Source organism: Barbus barbus (assembly GCF_936440315.1).
Source record: "Barbus barbus genome assembly, chromosome: 3".
Classification (NCBI taxonomy): Eukaryota; Metazoa; Chordata; class Actinopteri; order Cypriniformes; family Cyprinidae; genus Barbus; species Barbus barbus.
In genome coordinates, this window is record NC_136731.1 from 593892 (window position 1) to 615165 (window position 21274).

Here is a 21274-nt window from a genome sequence, read left to right on the forward strand (position 1 = left end):
TGACAGCATCGTCAGGCCGGCTAAGCGACAGAGAGGTTTCAAAGAAAATAGCGGCAAGTAGTCATTTGTTGTCCAGTTTGCTACGGGATGTGGCAGATCAGCTGGAGAGTTGTAAGTTATTTTCACAGAACGTTATTCGCATTAGTGCCGAAATATTTAAAATATTTTCCAGAAATAAAAACAGGAAGCTGAAGCCTGGAACCATCTCCAGCTGATCTGTCTTTGCAAATCTACATGATCACTCTAAACTGACGTGACAGACAGTGATCAACTTCATTCTTTTGGCTCTATAGAGACATTTACATAGATGGGCAACGTAATCTCCTGATTTTGTAAATGTGGCCAATTACATTTGCGTTACTTATCTAATTAATTTTGAATTAAATACAAAAATAAAAATATGATTTGAACGTTTTGAAAATATGAATAAAGTTGTACTTGTTTATTTTAATGTTTTTATTTCAAGTTGAAAAGCAAACTGTTTAAACATGGTGCTTCCCTTCGCTAATAGGTCAGTCATAAATGCTATGCACCTAATAACTAGTAATACATTTAATTTCTAAAGCACAAATGCACTGGGTTTGGGGAGGAAAAGTCACAATGGACACGAAGAAGAGTAAAGTATCAGAACTATGGCAGAAATCACAAACGAAATGTCTGAAGGTGCAGAAAGCTGAATATTTGCACACTGACGTGTCTCTGTGTATGTTTCCAGGTGCCAAGCACCGCCTGCCGTCAGAACGCTGGACTCCGCCCTTTCCGATGACTGACAGCTGCATCTACCAATCAGCAGCTGAGAAAATGAAAGTGAAACGAAAAACAGCTCGACGAAAAACAAAGAAAACCCCACCAAACTTCAAGCAACTCATCCCAGCATCACACACTCAACTCAACAGTTCAGAACACATTAGATCTACAAATATATTTTGAGGTGAGTGTTTCATCTTTCTCTGGTTGTTTTCATGTAAGTGAGTCATTCTCATTGGTCACTTATTTGTGCTTCTGAGACTTTCATGCTGTGCTGAAGTCATTTTAGCTCTTCATGTCGTGATCAAACAGTGTGTCTGTAAGTGAACGACAGGAAGCTGCCCAGAGAGGGAAATACACTCTGGCCACTTCCAGTTAGATTCTCTGCTTCCGGAATCGAGCCAGAGCGCCAGTTTCATTTCTATATCTGCTGGACTGTTCATTAATATTTCCATTCAAATTAATACCCAGCCAAAACGTTTACTTTTATTGTAATAATATAGATTAGAAAACTAACATCTAATCATTTTAAAGTGTCATGAAAGTGTCTGTTTTATCATTCAGCGCATCTCTTATTTGAAGAAGACATCATCTGTGCTGGTTCACGTTGAGAGCACCAGAGAATATAAAATATGAATGAAACACGCTTTCTCCGGTCCAGATATCAACTATTATCCGTCTTGTTACCGCTCCACGTGTTGTTATATTAAATATTGTTACGGTCATATTTACAGAGATGAACTGATGAATTCTCCGCTGTAATTACTGTTGCCAAGTCATTTTCAGGGGAAGTTGTGCAAAAGACATTTTATATATGTTCATTTAGATTTGTTTGTAAAATAATAGAAATGCAGAGGGGCACAAAGTAACACTTTCTCAAATTGTGTAAATCCACTTCGTGTTCAGAGTATAATTTTTTATCCACAGTAATTTCACACTTGACTAGTACAAATATGTTGCTTTGTTTCATAAATACAGTGTATACGTTTTTCTTTATTTACCCCCAAAAATTGGAAGTGAATTGTGACAACATGCCCCGTAGGAGGGGTACATTGTAACATGACCATATGACACCCTAAATTATTATCTGATCTTATGATCAGATATATACAACACAAACTAAAAGATTTTGTCAATAAAATAAAATAATTATTTATTTTAAATAAAATAATGGCGTTTTTTAATAATTAAAAGTAATCTGATTTTTGAGTTTGACAATGAACACATTGCAACCATGCCTGGGACGGCCCATATAAACGAGCCAAATGCTTTCCATGTCTTGAAATAATCATTTCTGAACATTAAACAATGATTGTCAGTCTTTATTCACCTGTTTCTCATTAAAATGTATTAAAGTAAATGGTGTGAATTACATCTCTAATGTCATAGAATAGCACGGCAGGATATTCTATGACATATGCGTATGGTACATGATTAAAAAAGCATTATTTTGTGCATGTAAGACTAGTTGAATTATTAAAGGAATATACAAAAATCCTCATGCATGCATACAGGCTAGAACAGTATATAAATTAATGTGAGAACCAATGTTTTTCATTAAATATGATATGAGTTATGAAGCATGTTCATATCTTCTTCATAGTAGCCTGCAGGTAAATGTACAGACCCCAACGTTGGCCAATCACAGCACATAGCTTGTGAATTCTGTTGACATCCAAATACAGTAGTCATCATTAACTAAGCATTAGCTTCTCATGACTTCATCATGTGTGTGGCCCCTCAACTAAAGTGGTGACTTGATATACCATGAACGGTCCATATCAGTGTCACCTCCCTATGGGTAAGATGTGGTCTCCGTAGCAGCCTTCTCCTTGGGAAGGCACACTTACCCAACGTTCTACTACCCAAGCTGAAAAAAAGTCTGAAGCCATCTTTTGCTTGAAGGTTGAAATTCCTTCTGTTAAGACATATTTTGTGGACAGAACAGCAGCATGGCTTTCTCCAGCACCAATTTGCACTGTGGCGTTGGGAAGGCTACGACCTATGCGCTGGCATTTGTTTTGGCACTCCGCAACTTGTCAGCATTTGCAGCGCCACAGGTGGTAACAACATTCACTGGTTATGGCGCTTTCCATAGGACCCCTAATGTCATTACAACATAACTCGTACCAACTGACAGATAGGGAACATCTCGGTTGCGTAGGTAACAGAAACGTTATATCCCCCTGCCTCAACCCTGAGCCACACGCTGAATGCCAGGACACGGTCTGCTTGATTTTTTTTTAGTTTGTCTAAAGATGACAGTTGAGTTGTGTGTTATTTTGTGTCCAAATGCAGAACTGAACATATTTGAGGAACAGAAGATCACTGGCTCTAAAATGAGTCTCTGTGAGGAGAGAGAGGAGGATGATATTCATTATCAGAACAAGATAACAGCATCTCCAGAGCCCAGCTGTGTGTCGATGAGGAGTAATGCATCTATGATACAACCTCCTAAATTCAGTGATGGGCCAGTGACCTTTAACCCCAGGTGAGAAGATAACCAGTGCTGGAGACAAGAGACAGTATTTAAACATTAATGATTAAGCTGTGACCTCTGAGCCTGTGTGAGAACAAGCATGCAGCTGATTGAACTGCTGCAGTAAAATGAGGGTGATACATTATTTAATATCAAGGTTGGTAATGCAGAATGAACCATATTTGACATCGGTCTCCATAACTGAAGACACATGATCTGGTTTAACTATATTTTGAGCCTTATCACAAATGAGTCTGCTCCATCATAAAGCACTCTCACCTGAATATATTCCAGATTCATTCATTATTGTCATCAGCTGTGTCCTTTAACAGGGTTTTTGTGAATCTGCTTTCAGTTTTCTGCAGTAAAGATAATTTCAGTCTTATTATTCAGACTCAAACTCATTCATTCATTGTGTTGTTTCTCTGCTGTGTGGATAGAGATGATCAGACTGGAGACCTGCAGCAGGATTCTCCTGAACCAGAGAATGATGAACTACAGAGAGTCAAAGACCAGCTCAAAACCAGCATGAAGAACAAGTATGAGAGATTATTTGAGGAACTGAATCTCCAGGAGAATGAAAGCCTCCTGAACAGGATCTACACACAGCTCTACATCATAGAGGGAGAGAGTGAAGGAGTGAATGAAGAACATGAGGTTTTACAGATGGAGAAAACAGCCAGAACACAAGACACTCAAATCTACTGCAATGACATCTTTAAAGCCTCAGCTGAACCAGGATGTGAGGAGAAAGACCAGATCAAGACTGTTCTTACTAAAGGCATCGCTGGAATCGGAAAAACCATCTCTGTGCAGAAGTTCATTCTGGACTGGGCCGAGGGAAAAGCCAATCAGGATGTAGATTTCATGTTTGTGCTTCCATTTCGAGAGCTGAACTTGATCCGAGATCATCAGTACAGTCTTCACAGACTTCTGCTGGACTTTCATCCTGAACTTCAAGATCTGGACTCAAAGATTTATGAGGAGTGTAAAGTTGTGTTCATCTTTGATGGTCTGGATGAAAGCAGAATCACACTGATGTTTTCAGACGCTCAGAAAGTTTGTGATGTGACTGAGACTTCATCAGTGGATGTGTTGATGTCAAAGCTCATGAAAGGAGAGCTGCTTCCCTCTGCTCTCATCTGGATCACCTCCAGACCAGCAGCAGCCAGTCAGATCCCCTCCGAGTACATCAGCCGTCTGACAGAAATTCAGGGATTCAATGAGCCTCAGAAGGAGGAATATTTCAGGAAGAGAATCAGTGACCAGCATCGAGCCAGCAGAATCATCTCACACATCAGAAGAGCAAGAAGCCTCCACATCATGTGCCACATCCCCGTCTTCTGCTGGATCTCATCCACTGTGCTTCAGAAGCTCCTGGAAGAAGATCTGAGTGCAGAAATCCCTCAAACTCTGACTGAAATGTACATCCACTTCCTGCTGATTCAGATCAACATGAGGAACCAGAAGTATGAAGAGAGAGATCCAGAGAAACTCCTGCGGTCCAACAGAGAAGTGATTGTGAAACTTGCTGAAGTGGCTTTCAAACAGCTGATGAAGGGCAATGTGATGTTCTATGAGGAGGACCTGATTGAGAGCGGCATAGACGTCACTGACGCCTCGGTGTATTCTGGGATTTGCACTGAGATCTTTAAGGAGGAATCTGTGATTCATCAGAGGAAAGTCTACAGCTTCATTCATCTGAGCTTTCAAGAGTTTCTCGCTGCTTTCTATCCGTATTACTGCTATTTAGCAAAGAACATGGAGCCAGTGAAGTTGTTTCTGGATGATAAACATGAGAGGGACAGGTACATATCTGAGGAAAACGCTCTGTATGAGCTGCTAAAATCAGCAGTTGATAAAACTCTTGAGCGTGAGAATGGACGTCTGGATCTGTTCCTGCGGTTCCTGCTGGGCGTCTCACTGGAGTCCAATCAGAGACTCTTACAGGATCTACTGACACACACAGAGAACAGCTCAGAGAGCATCAGGAGAACCACAGAGTACATCAAAGACAAGATCAAGAGATATGACTATAACATGAAACTATCAGCTGAACGATCCATCAATCTGTTCCTCTGTCTGCTGGAAGTGAAAGATCAGACTCTGTCCAGAGAGATTCAGGAGTTTGTGAAATCAGACAAACACTCGATGGAGAAACTCTCTCCTGCTCACTGCTCAACAATCTCCTACATGCTTCAGATGTCAGAGGAGCCGCTGGATGAGCTTGATCTCATGAAATTCAACACATCAGATGAAGGAAGAGGAAGACTGATGCCAGCTGTGATCAACTGCAGAAAAGCTCTGTGAGTATTCATTCATGTCATTATAGAAGTTACAGATTAGTCTGGAGTTGAAACTCAAACTAATCTATCAAATCATAACCCTGGTTTCATTTCTATAAAATAAATTATTTCTCATTTAAACACCGAACGTTTATTTAAAGTCGAATCTATTAAATATAATCCATAAATCATGTAATACTGCATCACTAAATAAGAAGTGTCTGTGTAACGTGTTCATTGTAGTGCTTGTTTATAATAACATATTAACGTCCTGAGACCCTGTGTTCTGCATGATGACATATACACTTCTGACACAAATGACTACTTACTGTTGCTGATGCATTTCTATCATAAAACAAAGACCGGGCACAGATGCTAAACTCATAGATCTTTCAAAACATGTATGATTTGTCAACATTTGTAACATTTGAGAACAACGTGACATTGGGCCCACAAACAAGGATATAGCACATCAACAGATTAAACTTCACCTAATGTGTTTATGTTAGGGTTTACAGATGGCCACTGCATCCATCATGATCTGTGCACACAGATCTTCATTTTGCATAGGATATTAGAAATGTGATCAATAAAAGGCATATTTTATTTTTATGTATAGAATACAGAAAACATGACTTTATCCATCCATCTCCGCTTCATTGCATGTCATTCTCTGTTACAGAATTGCTGGATGTTGGCCTTTTGATCAGCACTGTGAAACTGTGTGTTCAGCTTTGCAATCATCAAACTGCAATCTGAGAGAGCTGGACCTGAGTGTAAATGACCTCCAGGATTCAGGAGTGAGGCTGCTGTCTGATGCACTGAAGAGTCTAAACTGTCAGCTGGAAATACTGAGGTTTGACTCATTCACTCATTTCATGGCATTTGTATATTGGTCAAAGACGAAAACATTGTTTTGACGCTTCAAAGCCCAAGTGTTTAAGTAGTTTTAGTAGTTTTTAATAAGTCGTTTTTTCTGCACAAAAAATAAATCTACATTTTACCACGATTTACAGAAAACAGCCACTAAAATGTCATTGTGTAACAATCTTGTCAGGCATATTTACCACAAAAATCAGTTTATGACATATTGAGAGACTAATTAGTTTTACCCCAAATACTACTTGTAATTTTAGAATTTTACATATATTTTAATATGAAGAGTTCATTTGCAAAAACAGAAAGATTAAAATTTTCAAAAATCAAGTTTTTTTCATTGTGCATTCCAATTCATCTCAATCAAACTACAGTTGTTGTTTTTTTGATAAGGTTAAAAAATAACACACAATAAAAACATGATAACATAATAAAAATTGGCTTCCCAACTCATTTTTGTGTGCGCGCGAGGCACATTATTTCTTCTGCGCGGCCGCGGTGGAAGAAGAGCGCGCTCAGCTTAGAGGGAACATTGCGTGGGAGCCCTGTATTTAAGGTAGCCCGTCGGGCAGGGCAGTGATACATTTTGGTAGCCCGACTGGAAAACAATAGCCCCGGGACGCCGGGCTAGCGATTTTACGAGCCTTGAAATGGTTTATTAATAAACATGAGATTAGTTGACTAATGCTTAAAATGAATGACTACTAGTCGACCAGAAAAATCCTTAGTCAAGGGCAGCCCTATTCATAACAATAATCAAACAATAACCAAAATCAACATGAGATCACAAGTGGGGGTTATTACAAACACTTGATTGGTTTAAAGTGAGTTTTGAATAAAAATGTACTATTAATCTCATGAATTGTATTATATAGCATGAAGTATTTTGTCAAAACAATTCACGTAAGGTTGTAAGAAAATGTTTTGTATTTTTAGAAAGGCTTTTGATAGTAGGCAGCTAAATGTATATTGGGATCAAAGTGATGTGGATTGGTAAGACATGTAATGCCAGAATAAAGGCTAATAATAGCTGAATAAAAACAAAAGAATGATGATAAAAGATACGTGTGAGGTGTGAAATATTTGTCGAGTGAGAACAATAGAAACATAAATGGGGCAGTTCGCCATACCAGACATGAAACAATAGCATGCATAAGAGTATACAGGGGGCAAGAAATTATTTTATTAGCCTTTCATTGGCCTTCTCTAAAAACACACGACATAGACTTAATGAGATGGCAAAGTCAGCTTTTCCGCTGAACTCATTAAGACGAGCTGCAAAAACCCAAGAACTCTCTTTAGCACTAAAAATGCTGTTGTGAAATATTATTCTTGCCGTTTTGAACAGATTTGAAATTATTTTCATTTCCACGCTACAAGCCATTGTGTCATTGGTGTTACATCAAGAAATGAGCCACAGGACTTACTAACAATGAAACACCAGTGACACAACCAACACCAAAGATTGTTATCCAGAAATAATTATTACTGGAATGGATAAGAAAATGTGTATATGTCTATATTGCTAGAGAGGAACATTTGTAACACTCCTCAGTTATTAACAAAGAATAAAATAATTTGATGTCATGTGTACAGCTGTCCAATAATTAACTCCATTAACCCCTGGTCCCCTAATCAAACTGAACTGAGCACTTGTTCAGAACTAGAGGCTCTGGAATTAGATACATCATCTTGTTCATCACCACACCATCTCTCGGGCTTATCTAGAAAAATGTCCTGTCTCTAGCATGCACTTCAGATTATAAACCCTGTCAGTCCTCTGTCGTGTGTGTCTTGTATTCCCGCCTCTTGTGTCCTTGTTTGGTTTGTTTCCTGTCCTTGTTTAATGTGATCATTAGCTAATTCTTGTCCAGCTGTGTTTGTGTATTAGCCTGTGTATTTAAGTTCCTGCCTGTTCAGTTTCGTGTCGTCTGGTCTACTTGTTACTCCCTGGTGTTACTGTCTATGTCAGACTTGCCTTGTCTTGCCCTGTCTTGTTTGGATTTGATTAAAGACTGTTATTTGAGTTTACATCCTCGTCTGTGTGCTCCTGTATCCTCCTTGTGTGTGCACCGTGACACCCTACAGGATAAGCACATTAATGTCACTATTTGTTTTTTTTCTACACAGGCTACATAAGTGTAATTTCACTGCTCAATCTTGTGATAGTCTGTCATCAGCTCTACAATCTTCAAACTCTGTCCTGAGAGAACTGGACTTTAATAACAATGACCTGCAGGATTGTGGAGTAAAATTGCTTTCTCTTGGATTGAAGAGTCCAAACTGTAAACTGGAGATACTGAGGTTTGTTTTCAAACACTCTCTTTCTTTCTTTCTTTTTATTTATTTATTTTGTAACTTATTCACAAAAAATCATACTGTTATGATTTTCTTTCTGTATGAAATGGCTGTTTTTCTTGTTTAGATTTTCCTTCTGTAATCTCACTGCTCAGTCTTGTGAGAGTTTGTCGTCAGTTTTACAATCCTCAAACTCTGTCCTGAGAGAGCTGGATCTGTGTAACAATGACCTGCAGGATTCAGGAGTGAAGTTGCTTTCTTTTGGACTGACGAGTCCAAATTGTCAGCTGGAGAGACTGAGGTTTGTTTTCAAACACTGTTATTATAGGACTGATAGGAAAAATGGCGCCGCTGATGGCAGCTATTGTGCGTTGCTCTTCAGTGTTCGTATTGTTTTTGTTTGTTTTTCCTGTTTTTTGTTTTTCAAATACGATCAGTTTTACCAGGGATGACTTGTTGAACATTTGGCAGAACACACCACAAAATCTTTTACCGGATTTAGATTTTTCGGACGTTTTGCTGGACATTGTAGTTGGCGGAGCCGTAGCTCTGGTCAAACGCTACAGGAGGCGCAGACGGGGGAAGCGAGCTGGAGCGTTCGTGAAGCTTCGTCAGCACGGATTTCGAACGGCGTTGCCTAGCATCCATCTGGCGAATCTCCGCTCTCTACCCAACAAAACGGACGAACTCCTTCTGCTCTCCCGGACAAACAAGGATTTTTCTAACTCTGCTGCCCTGTGTTTCACGGAAACCTGGCTGAATGGCGACATACCAAGCGTGCTACATCTGCCTAATTATCAGCTGATCAGAGCAGATCGTGACGCAGAATCAACGGGGAAATCGCACGGTGGCGGGACATGCTTTTACATCAATGAGAGGTGGTGTACAGATGTAACTGTGTTAAAGAAGATGTGCTGTTCAGATCTAGAAACGCTCTTCATTAACTGCAAGCCGTTCTATTCGCCGCGGGAGTTCTGCTCGTTCATTCTCGTGAGTGTCTACATTCCACCGCAAGCGCACGTGAGCACAGCTTTACAGAAACTCGCTGATCTGATCACAGAGAGTGAGCAACAACACCCGGACTCTGTTTTAATCATTCTCGGGGACTTTAATAAAGCAAATCGAACTGCCAAAATACAGACAGCACATCACATGTCCCACCAGAGACAGTAATATATTGGATCACTGTTACACAACAATAAAGGACGCATATCACTCGGTTCCACGAGCAGCTTTAGGACTCTCTGATCACTGTTTGGTTCATCTTATTCCGTCCTACAGGCAGAAACTTAAGTCTGCAAAGCCTGTATTAGGATCTGTTAAAAGATGGACTAACGAAACAGAGCGGGATCTACAAGCCTGTTTCGACCTCACTGATAGGACTGTTTTTGAAGCCGCTGCCACCGATCTGGATGAGCTCACAGAGACTGTAACATCATATATCAGTTTCTGTGAGGATATGACAAACCATGGTTCACTGCCAAACTCAGACAGCTCCGTCAGGCCAAAGAAGATGCTTACAGAAAGGGGGATAAAGTCTTGTACAAACAGGCCAAATAGACACTGGAAAAGGAGATCATAGTGGCAAAGAGGAATTATTCTGACAAGCTCAGAAAAAATTATCTTCCAGTGATCCTGCTTCAGTGTGGATAGGAATGAAGGATATCACCAGCTACAAGACACCATCCCCCAGCACTCTGGAGAATCAACACCTGGCAGACGACTTGAATGACTTTTATTGTTGTTTTGAACGATCACCCCACACCCGCCCTGAACACCCCTCCACACAACCATTAACACCTCCAGCAACCCCTCTCTCCCCCACACCTACGATTCAAATCAGCGAAGAAGATGTGTGCCAGGTCTTCAGGAAGAACAGAAGACGGAAAGCACCAGGCCCAGACGGTGTGTCACCAGCTTGCCTAAAAACCTGTGCTGAGCAGCTGGCCCCCATCTTCACACAGATCTTCAACAGATCACTGGAGCTGTGCGAAGTCCCCTCATGCTTCAAACGCTCCACCATCATCCCTGTCCCAAAGAAACCCAAAATTACTGGATTTAATGATTACAGACCTGTGGCCCTAACGTCTGTAGCCATGAAATCATTTGAAAGACTGGTTTTGGCTTTTCTGAAGGGCATCACTGGACCCTTACTGGACCCCCTGCAGTTTGCCTACAGAGCAAACAGGTCTGTGGATGATTCATCCTGCAGCATCTGGACAGACCAGGGACTTACGTGAGGATCCTGTTTGTGGACTTCAGCTCCGCTTTTAACACCATCATCACGGAAACCCTTCAAAATAAACTAACCCAGCTCTCTGTCCCCACCTCCATCTGCCAGTGGATCAACAGCTTCCTGACAGACAGACAGCAGTTAGTAAAGCTTGGTAAATTCACATCCAGCACTCGAACCATCAGCACTGGAGCTCCTCAGGGCTGCGTTCTCTCCCCACTGCTCTTCTCCCTCTACACCAACGACTGCACATCTAAAGACCCCTCTGTCAAGCTCCTGAAGTTCGCAGACGACACCACACTGATCGGCCTCATCCAGGACGGTGACGAGTCTGCTTACAGACAGGAGGTTAAGGAGCTGGCTGTCTGGTGCAGTCTTAACAACCTGGAGCTTAACACGCTCAAAACTGTGGAGATGATCATGGACTTCAGGAGAAACCCCCCTGCTCTCCCCCCACTCACCATCATGAACAGCACCGTGACTGCAGTGGAGTCATTCAGATTCCTGGGCACCACCATCTCTCAGGACCTGAAGTGGGATATTCACATAGACTCCATTGTCAGGAAGGCCCAGCAGAGGCTGTACTTTCTTCGCCAGCTGAGGAAGTTCAACCTGCCACAGGACTTACTGAAACAGTTCTACTCTGCCATCATTGAATCCATCCTCTGCACCTCAATAACTGTCTGGTTTAGCTCAGCTACCAAATCTGACCTCAGAAGACTACAGAGGGTAGTCCGGACTGCTGAGCGAATCATTGGTACAACCCTCCCCACTCTCCAAGAACTGTACTCATCCAGAGTGAGCAAAAGGGCTGGCAACATCACTCTGGACCCCTCACATCCAGCACACTCCCTCTTTGAACTGTTACCATCTGGTCGACGCTACAGAGCTCTGAGCACCAGAACGACCAGACACAGGAACAGTTTCTTCCCTCAGGCAATACATCTCATGAACACTCAATAAATAAACGTGGAACACACAATAATACACTATCCATTCACCACACTCACTAATTTTATTTTTATTTTCTCATTTCTAATTTGCACATACTTGACCTGTACATACATAGTTGTCTATATTATATATTGTGTTTTGGCTGCTTTGTGCATTGCCTTTTGGTTAATTGTTGTTATTCTTTTATTATCTGTGTCCTGTCCTGTTACTGTCTTTCTGTTGCACTGAGGAGCTTCTGTCACTAAAACAAATTCCTTGTATGTGTAAACATACCTGGCCAATAAAGCTCATTCTGATTCTGATTAATTTTATTTATTTATTTTGCACTAACTTATTCACTAAAATTCATATTAAGATTTTTTTCTGTATGCAATTCTTGTGTTATTCTTGTTTAGATTGTCCTTCTGTAATCTCACTGCTCAGTCTTGTGAGAGTTTGTCATCAGTTTTACAATCCCCAAACTCTGTCCTGAGAGAGCTGGACCTGAGTAACAATGACCTGCAGGATTCAGGAGTGAAGCTTCTTTCTGATGGACTGAAAAGTCCAAACTGTCAGCTGGAAATACTGAGGTAAATGTTTTTTCCATAAAATCATTAACAAAATTATGTTACAGTAAATTACCTTAAAATTGTCAACAAATGTAGCATTTGCTACAAGCGGCGTCATCTAGCAGCTGTGTGCTGGAAGCTCATTGCATCTCAGACAGAACATGTTTTTTTCTATTGGCAGTTAACATTTAGCGCGCTGTTTATTAGCTCTGGGCGCCACGCATTTTAACCACCTGCTGCGCCTCGTGTTTGAGTGCCTGAAGTTGGAAAAAAAGCAACTCTGAGCAGAAAAGTACTCCACGTCATTTTTTCCATTGTCCAATCGAATGAATGGAGAGGCGGGTCTTCCATTCTTGTGACGAAAGTTTACCGTTGCTTAGAAAGTCCGGACACTGCAATGATGGAGAAACTTTTGGTGTCTTGTCACGGGTTACACGGAGCAGTATTTTTTTAAGGTTTTTGCTAATGACAGTTTACTTAATAGCAAAACCCAAAGATTTTAGAGCACTCATGCAATAATCCTTTGATTAGACTGATAGGACAGCTGTTCTGGTGGTTGCCTAGCAACATAAAAAAACTGCAGCGCACTGCCTTTTTTTGTGACTTTTAAAAAACAGCAGTGTGGTGCGCCTTGCGTTTTCAGACCTAAAAAACGCGTTTGGTCTGATTGCATAGATTTTTTGTACTTTCCGCCTAATTCATAACACATGCGTGCGCACATAAGATTTGTTCTTAACCTCATCCTAATGTTAGTAAATTTTGAATATTGTAAATATGTGGCCCCTGCATGAGGTTAGTCATTTGCATAAAACACAGCCAAGCCATCTCCATATAAGGGCTTTCTGCACAACCTTTCCTTTACCTTTTCTCACTTTTACATTTATTCATTTAGCTGACGCTTTTATCCAAAGCGACTTACAATTGCTATATATGTCAGAGGTGGCACGCCTCTGGAGAAACTAGGGGTTAAGTGTCTTGCTCAGGGACACATTGGTGTCTCACAGTGGATTCGAACCCGGGTCTCTCACACCAAAGGCATGTGTCTTATTCACTGCCTACACTGCCTCTTGTCAAAGATACTCCATGAAACCCCATATGATGTTGTCCATAGACCCACTCTTGCCAGATCTTTGAGCAATGCCATGTTGAAATTTATATTGAAATTTGAAATTGATATTTTGGTTGATATGATTATTACTGTAAATCATCTCAAACTTCATAAGTAATTTAGCAGATTCACTCCTGCATTTAAATGCAGCTGCATGAAAAATGAATGTTTCATTGATTTAGCTAAATCGTGGCCAGGTTTTATTAATTTGATTCTTATTTTACTTGAATAATGAGAATGAAATAATACAGTGCTCACATTTTACTAAAATAAAGAAAATAATTAATAAAATCCACTAATATTTTCTCATTTGTGGACAGATCTTTTCCCCACGTATATTATCTGTTCAAATTAAAGACAGGTATATGAATAGCCTACAAAGTATGTGTGTGACATGCAGAAATGCATGCCATTATATTAGCAGAATTAAAAAATAATAATAATAGTAAATTATTTAACAGATATTAAGAAATTTTGACATTTTAGCATATAAATATTGCACAAGTTATTGGTCCAATGCAAAGTAAATGACCTTTTCTGTATTTTAAAGTAATATATTATTCATATGACATAAATAATACCGCTCACCAAATTTAAAATATGATGTAGTACATGCCCTATAAGCAAAGGCTCACGGGTTTGAATTTGTTAAAAAATTTGTTCTAAATAACACACACACAGCACTTCATAGTTCATATTCAATGAAGCAAATATATATTGTATGTACTTATTATAAATAATACACACATCACTTCATAAGTACATACAGTATTTATTTGCTTCAGTGAATATGAATTATTTTGTTAGTTATGTTTTTCTTAGATTCTCTGGTGACTGCAACCATCAAAAGTAGCCAATCAGCAAGGCAAAACGGACTGTTATTTGCAAAAAATGTGCTTTTATGCATTCGTTTGATAACTTGTGGTTAAAGCGCCACCCAGTGGTCAAAATCTGCAAATGTATTTTGTAGATGTGGTGGTACCAGCAGTAAAAAAGCTCATTCTGGTTGAGTACCATCTGCAGGTAACCTGCAGGAATGAATCATTTAATTATTAAATTTAAAACCTTTTATCTTCGACAATAATGGTGACAAAAATAAATATGCACACCTCAGATACTGGCTAATATTGTACTGTACTATAAGCACTGCCGTCACAGTGAGATCAACTTAAAAATGGCACTTTTCTGTCCCTGGTGTCTAGTGTTTTGTCCCTTTTCTTACTGGAGTATAAATATATCTTTTGACTTTTCTTGTTACAGCATAAATGACTGTGTTAGTGTTGCCTGCCGGCCAAATTAATGTGATGTGGACTGTTGCTGTGTGTGTTTGTAGGCTGTCTGGCTGTATGGTGACAGAGGAAGGCTGTGGTTATGTGTCTTCAGCTCTGAGTTCAAACCCCTCACTCCTGAAAGAGCTGGATCTGAGCTACAATCACCCAGGAGATTCAGGAGTTAAACAGCTCTCTGAAAAACTTAAGAATCCCAACTACAGACTGAACGAACTCAAGTATGTTGAGCAAGAAAAGTTTTCAGGTCTTATTATTTAAAATCCTAAAGCATTTATTGCTTAGGAGTATGATCATTTATCCCATTTATCAGTTACTCGTGTAAACAGTGGTCTAAAAGTTTGGCTCCCACGGGCAGAAACATAAATCAGCACCTAAGTGTATGTATGTGTTGTCATGAAACGGGTCCATGGACTTTCATTCGCTCGCCACCTGTTACAGAGGAGGCTCTTGTTCTACATAACCTTATTCTACATCCCTAACCCTATCCAATACATAAACTTAACAACTACCTTACTAACTATTAATAAGCAGCAAATTAGGAGTTTATTGAGGGGAAAAGTCGTATTTAATAAGTGTTCCCTATTCTAAAGTGTTACCTAAAAAGTATTTTCTAGAGCAGTGTTACTCATTGCGTGGTAACCTCCTGCGGCTCACCAAGCTTTAATTTGTGGCTCGCATGGCAGTAAATAATATGATGACATGATCATGCAGTCAATATGGATATTTCATAAAAACATTAAAAACAACAGGGCTACTGCAGCATAACCCATTAAAAAACTCACACTGTGTCTACACCGGACGCGACAAAAGACAATAGAACCCATTATAATCAGTGATGTAGTCTACCCTGGTTAAGGCTGGAAGGGAGACAGCTGTGGCTACTGGGCATGCGCACATCAATACAGAGTCATTTTTGTCACACTGTACAACAATAATTAGTATTTAGTAGAATAGGTAGAAAATTAAATTTCATGTTTCTGGTCGGAGCTGAATCCCTTCTAGCCACAATCTGGATGCGGCGTGATGCGACACGATGCCCGTCAGTGAACTGATGCCTCGTTCTATTTATGTTCAAATGATTTGCAAAGGTCGCTTTGTTGCGTCTAGTGTAGACAGACTTCCAGCTCAGCCCAGCGCAACATTACAAGTGTCATGTCCAATTACACTTTTGATTGAACATGTTTTATCTGGATTTTCTCATTTTCAAAATCATAACTGGAATCATAATTTGATGTTGTGTTTGTTGACTGACTGAATGTTTGTGTCTGTTTCTATAGTGTGAATTATGGAGGAGAATCCAGGATTACAGCAGGACTGAAGAAATGTACGTCTACACACACACACACACACACACACACAGCTGTAGTGATTGTTGTTGTTCTGAATGTCTCTGTTCTTGTGTTCAGATGCCTGTTCTCTCACACTGGATCCAAACACCGCAAACACTGCACTTATTCTGACTGAGAAGAACAGAAAGGTGACACGTGTGAGAGAGAAACAACCGCATCCTGATCATCCAGACAGATTTGATTACTGGGAGCAGGTGTTGTGTAGAGAGAGTGTGTGTGGACGCTGTTACTGGGAGCTGGAGTGGAGTGGAGATAGAGGTGTGGAGATATCAGTGTCATATAAGACCATCAGCAGGAAGGGACGGTATGAGTGTTTGTTTGGAAATAATGATCAGTCCTGGAGTTTGAGCTGCTCTCCTGACAGATACGCATTCACACACAATAATTTAAAGACTGTTCTCCCTGTAAAGCCCCTAAGCTGTAGATCAGGAGTGTGTGATGATGACTATATAACAGACGTGTGTGATGATCTGTGTGATGATGACTATATAACAGGAGTGTTTGTGGATGACAGAGCAGGAACTCTGTCCTTCTACAGCGTCTCTGACACGATGAGCCTCATCCACACAGTCCAGACCACATTCACTCAGCCGCTCTGTCCTGGGTTTAGGCTTGGTTATGAATCATCAGTGGAACTGTGTTGATGAATCAGAATATACTGATGAGAGATTCTACCCATAATGCTTTGAGCTGCATGATCAAGATGCTATAGAGTTTCTTAATTCCATGAATATGGTGTCAGTCAAATAACATGAATCAGAATAAACGTGTCATAAATTCTCATTTAGACCAGGGGTTGGCAGTCTTTTGGAGATGAAGTGAATTTTTTTTATTTTTCTGGTTTAGCGTGAACTGACATTTTATGTGAGAACATTTATAAACTTCACATTCTCAGGGTAAAAGAAAGCTTGAACAATAAACATCAAACCAAAGTTACATTACATAATGACATACCTGGTCAGATAAAGACTTGATATTAATAAACATCCATTCTGTGATCTCTCTTTGATAACTTCATAATCTGTTATTGAACAACAGCACAAACCACACGATCACACATTCAATATTAACTTGAGCAAAAACAGCACATCTTAAATTAAAACACTCCAAAGAACAGCTTCTAACAGAACTAATGGATTGAACTATTATTACCTTTGGCTCTGTAGTGGCCGTGTCACACTGGACGCGATGTGAAAAGGCGAATCGCCTACGAATGGTGCTTTCACACCGAGCGTGAAACGAATGTCCGGCTTCTGCTAATTCCCGTCTGCACGCTAGGTGGCGCCGACCAGCAATGCATCTCATATATGGATTCAGCATCATCTGCTGCTCAGTATATAGCACTAAATTAATATAGCTAAATAACGTTTGGTTCTACGCCAGAAACATCTATAATGCTTAAAATTAGCATCAAGCCACATTTGAACATGTATGTGATTATAAATGTTTTTTTAAAACCCACCTTAAACCATCATCGAGTGCTTGTAATAACTTCTGGTTGTGATCTGTAGCTGCTTTTGATTCTATAATAGGCACACACGCACTCTTTGTGTTTAATAACACCACACTGCTTATAGTCATAAACATCCTTTATTGTTAGAAAAACACCGTGAGCTGCATACAAAACACATTCAGAAAATATAGTGTCATGTCTATTTGCTTTCATATTTCATGTGTAGAAAAATGTTTCACTCGATCTTTTTAATACGGAAGATCTAACATTAGAGTAAACGCGCTCTGACATTAGCGCACCTGGGAGAAAAGGACACTCCAGATCACATAATTCAGAGGAGAATTAATAGAAATTATATTAAGAACGTGAGAATAAATAAGTACAACAAGTGCTCTGCAGCTACTCTCTTCTCTCAGAATACTCTTCTTCTGTGTGTGTTTACACTGGTTTCTGAAACGGCGCCACCACTCCTGCCTTTTGTGCAGCAGCAGCTGCTCTGGGCACGTGATCTGAGCTCAAATCTGATTGGACGAGCCGGGCCGTTTCTTCACGGAGCAACGGGGGAAAAAATCAACACACAGGACAGTTAAAATGGTGGCTATGACCTTATGATAATCAGGAGCCTGAGGAAATACTGCATGAAAAGACTTGAATAAATAGTGATATTTTGCCACTGCCACATGTCATGGTTCAGATGAGTCTGTTCATGTGATTGAAAGGAAAAAGAAAGCACAAATCTTCTCAGACTGGCCTTCAGTTACTTGCAGATCTGGTTTTAAAGGTCATGTGGCCTGATAAATCACCATGTACTTGGTTTCTGGTTGAATTGTTGTTACAAAAAACATATTTTTACAAGAAACATTACTGAAACGTAGGTGAAACATTACACTGAATTACGAGGGTAGAAACTTGTGTAAATAATAATGTTTCAGCACAAAACACTAATCATCGATCATTACTGTCCGCTAGGATACATCTTAGACCTGTTTCAACAATTTCACTACTTAAAGCATTAAGCTGATGTTGCTATTTATGAAAAAAAAAATCAAGATATTATAACAAATTGAAAAAGCTACCAAAATCTAACATTCACAGACATTGTTATATATTCAATCCATACTCCATCTCTGTGTATGTTGTGGATTAAATGTTCATGTCTGAATGCTAGATTTGGTAGGAACTTCATCACTTCGATCACACTAGTAAAAGAGTGTATTTTGTGCATGCATGTTTCATACTTTAAATGATGAAGAATTATGCTTCATAAAATGATGTTTCATTAACAAGGTTCGGGAGGAGCACGATCAGATAATCAGTCTGGCCCAGGTGCAGCTCGCCAGCTAATCACCTTAACAAGCACATCAGGTGTATATATATATATATATATACAGCCAACTCACCTCTGTTCTATTACAGTTTTCCAGCATCCCGCCTCCACCCCAACTCCGCACTCCAATCTAATTCATCCCATTCTTGGGATGAGGGGGGAGTCCTCTGGGTTCGGGCTCTATCCCGAGCTCAGAGCCCTCCCTCCGGACAACACGCCAAATATGCTTACTAATTGCTCAATCATATTATGTTAATGCGAACTCGTAAAACAGAAAACTGCTATCAGTAGGCTGTTCCAGTTCATTAAAGGGGTCATATGATGCGATTTCAAGTGTTCCTTTCTCTTTGGAGTGTTACAAGCTGTTTGTGCACTGATAAGATTCCTGAAGTTGCAAAGACTAAAGTCTCAAACCCAAAGAGATATTCTTTATAAAAGTTGACTCGACCACGCCCTCCTAAAACGGCTTATTTAAATACGCCGCACATGTCTATGTCACGTTGTGGGGAGGTTTGCAAAACACCTCCCAAATGCATACACAAAGAAAGAAGGTGTAACTATTATTCTGGCTGTAGTGTTGTTGCTGCCGCTGGCGCCATGAGACGCTGTGTTTCGTTGTGAAAGTGAAAGTACTTTGTTCTGGCTTCCAAAAGAGGACACAACTAGAAATCAGTGGTTAAGTTGTATTTACAACACGGTTCCAGAACAGTTCAACCCAAATATTAGAGTGTGTGCAGCGCATTTTACGGAGGACTGTTTCCTGAACCTGGAAGAGTAGCCTACAATACTGGCTGCACAAAGCCTGTTTCTATAAGGTGGGGCAATTCCAACTTTGCAAGAACAGTCTGGCGCTTCTGACTCACAGGTTGTAAGTAAGTTTTCTTATTTAAAGAATTTGCCACTGACTATTCAAATGCGAGTTTTGAGCAGTGTAGAGTACTGCTTGTTGCTTGTCGTTTCTCCGATCACAAATGCAAACATGGTAATGTTTATGCGGCGCGATGCAAGGCCACACTTAAAAAGACAGTATATGTCATTATAATCAGTAATTATGTCCCCACTTGATGCAACTAATGCCTCGTTTATAAATGGGTTTTATTGTTTTTGTGTCATCACGCTGGGACACGGCATCACGATACGGTAAGGGGGTGTAACATTTCCATCTCACGTTTGAGGTATTTGGCCAATCACAATGCATTGGATAGCTGGCTAATCAGAGCATGCACACAAGGTTTCTTAAATATATTAGCAATGTCATGTCGTGTTTCAGCCCTTGTCACACATCCATTTGGTGGAAGGTGAAAAACTTCAATGGTGGTGCCGGCACCTCAGAACAAATGTTTAAACTGAGAAATTTTTCAATTTTATGCACAAAATGAGCTAATTTCAAATTTGATCCCTGCTACAGGTCTCAAAATAGTTGGGACGGGGGCATGTTTATCATGGTGTAGCATCTCCTCTTCTTTTCAAAACAGTTTGAAGACATCTGGGCATCGAGGTTATGAGTTTCTGGAGTTTTGGTGTTGGAATTTGGTTCCATTCTTGCCTGATATAGGTTTCCAGCTGCTGAAGAGTTCGTGGCCGTCTTTGACATATTTTACGTTTAATGATGTGCCAAATGTTCTCTATAGGTGAAAGATCTGGACTGCAGGCCAATGCAGCACCCGGACTCTTCTACTACGAAGCCATGCGGTTGTAATAGCTGCAGTATGTGGTTTTGCATTGTCCTGCTGAAATACACAAGGCCTTTCCTGAAATAGACGTCGTCTGGAGGGGAGCATGTTGCTCTAAAACCTTTATACACCTTCCAGCATTCATAGTGCCTTCCAAAACATGCAAGCTGCCCATACCTTATGCACTTATGCACCCCCACACCATCAGAGATGCTGGCTTTTGAACTGAATGCTGATAACTCGCTGGAAGGTCTCCCTCCTCTTTAGCCCAGAGGACACAGTGTCCGTGATTTCCAACAAGAATGTCACATTTGGACGCATCTGACCATAGAACACTTTTCCACTTTGAAACAGTCCATTTTAAATGAGCCTTGGCCCACAGGACACGACGGCGCTTCTGGACCATGTTCACATATGGCTTCTTTTTTGCATGATAGAGCTTTAGTTGGCATCTGCAGATGACACGGTGGATTGTGTTTACCAACAGTGGTTTCTGGAAGTATTCCTGGGCCCATTTAGTAATGTCAAAGACAGAGTCATCCCGATGAGTGATGCAGTGTTGTCTGAGGACCCGAAGACCACGGGTATCCAACAAAGGTCTTCAGCCTTGTCCCTTATGCATAGAGATTTCTCCAGTTTCTCTGAAGGTGATGAT

At 40.3% G+C, this 21274-nt stretch overlaps 1 protein-coding gene across 1 annotated transcript; it reads left to right on the forward strand.

The window, feature by feature from the left end:
* The first annotated feature begins 791 nt into the window (after positions 1 to 791).
* On the forward strand, positions 792 to 17176 carry LOC306856287 (NACHT, LRR and PYD domains-containing protein 3-like). Its single transcript, XM_079395465.1, has 10 exons — positions 792 to 931; positions 3046 to 3238; positions 3667 to 5532; positions 6194 to 6367; positions 8518 to 8691; positions 8813 to 8986; positions 12268 to 12441; positions 14862 to 15035; positions 16095 to 16141; positions 16224 to 17176. The coding sequence occupies exons 2-10, from the start codon at positions 3087 to 3089 to the stop codon at positions 16808 to 16810; spliced, it is 3522 nt and encodes a 1173-aa protein (XP_079251591.1). The 5' UTR covers positions 792 to 931; positions 3046 to 3086; the 3' UTR covers positions 16811 to 17176.
* Positions 17177 to 21274: the final 4098 nt, after the last annotated feature.

Coding starts and splice junctions, on each gene's coding strand:
- LOC306856287 (XM_079395465.1), top strand. CDS start 3,087: ATGAGTCTCTGTGAGGAGAGAGAGGAGGATGATATTCATTATCAGAAC. Junction 8,692..8,812: donor TGTAAACTGGAGATACTGAG/GTTTGTTTTCAA, acceptor TTTCTTGTTTAG/ATTTTCCTTCTGTAATCTCA. Junction 16,142..16,223: donor TACAGCAGGACTGAAGAAAT/GTACGTCTACAC, acceptor TCTTGTGTTCAG/ATGCCTGTTCTCTCACACTG.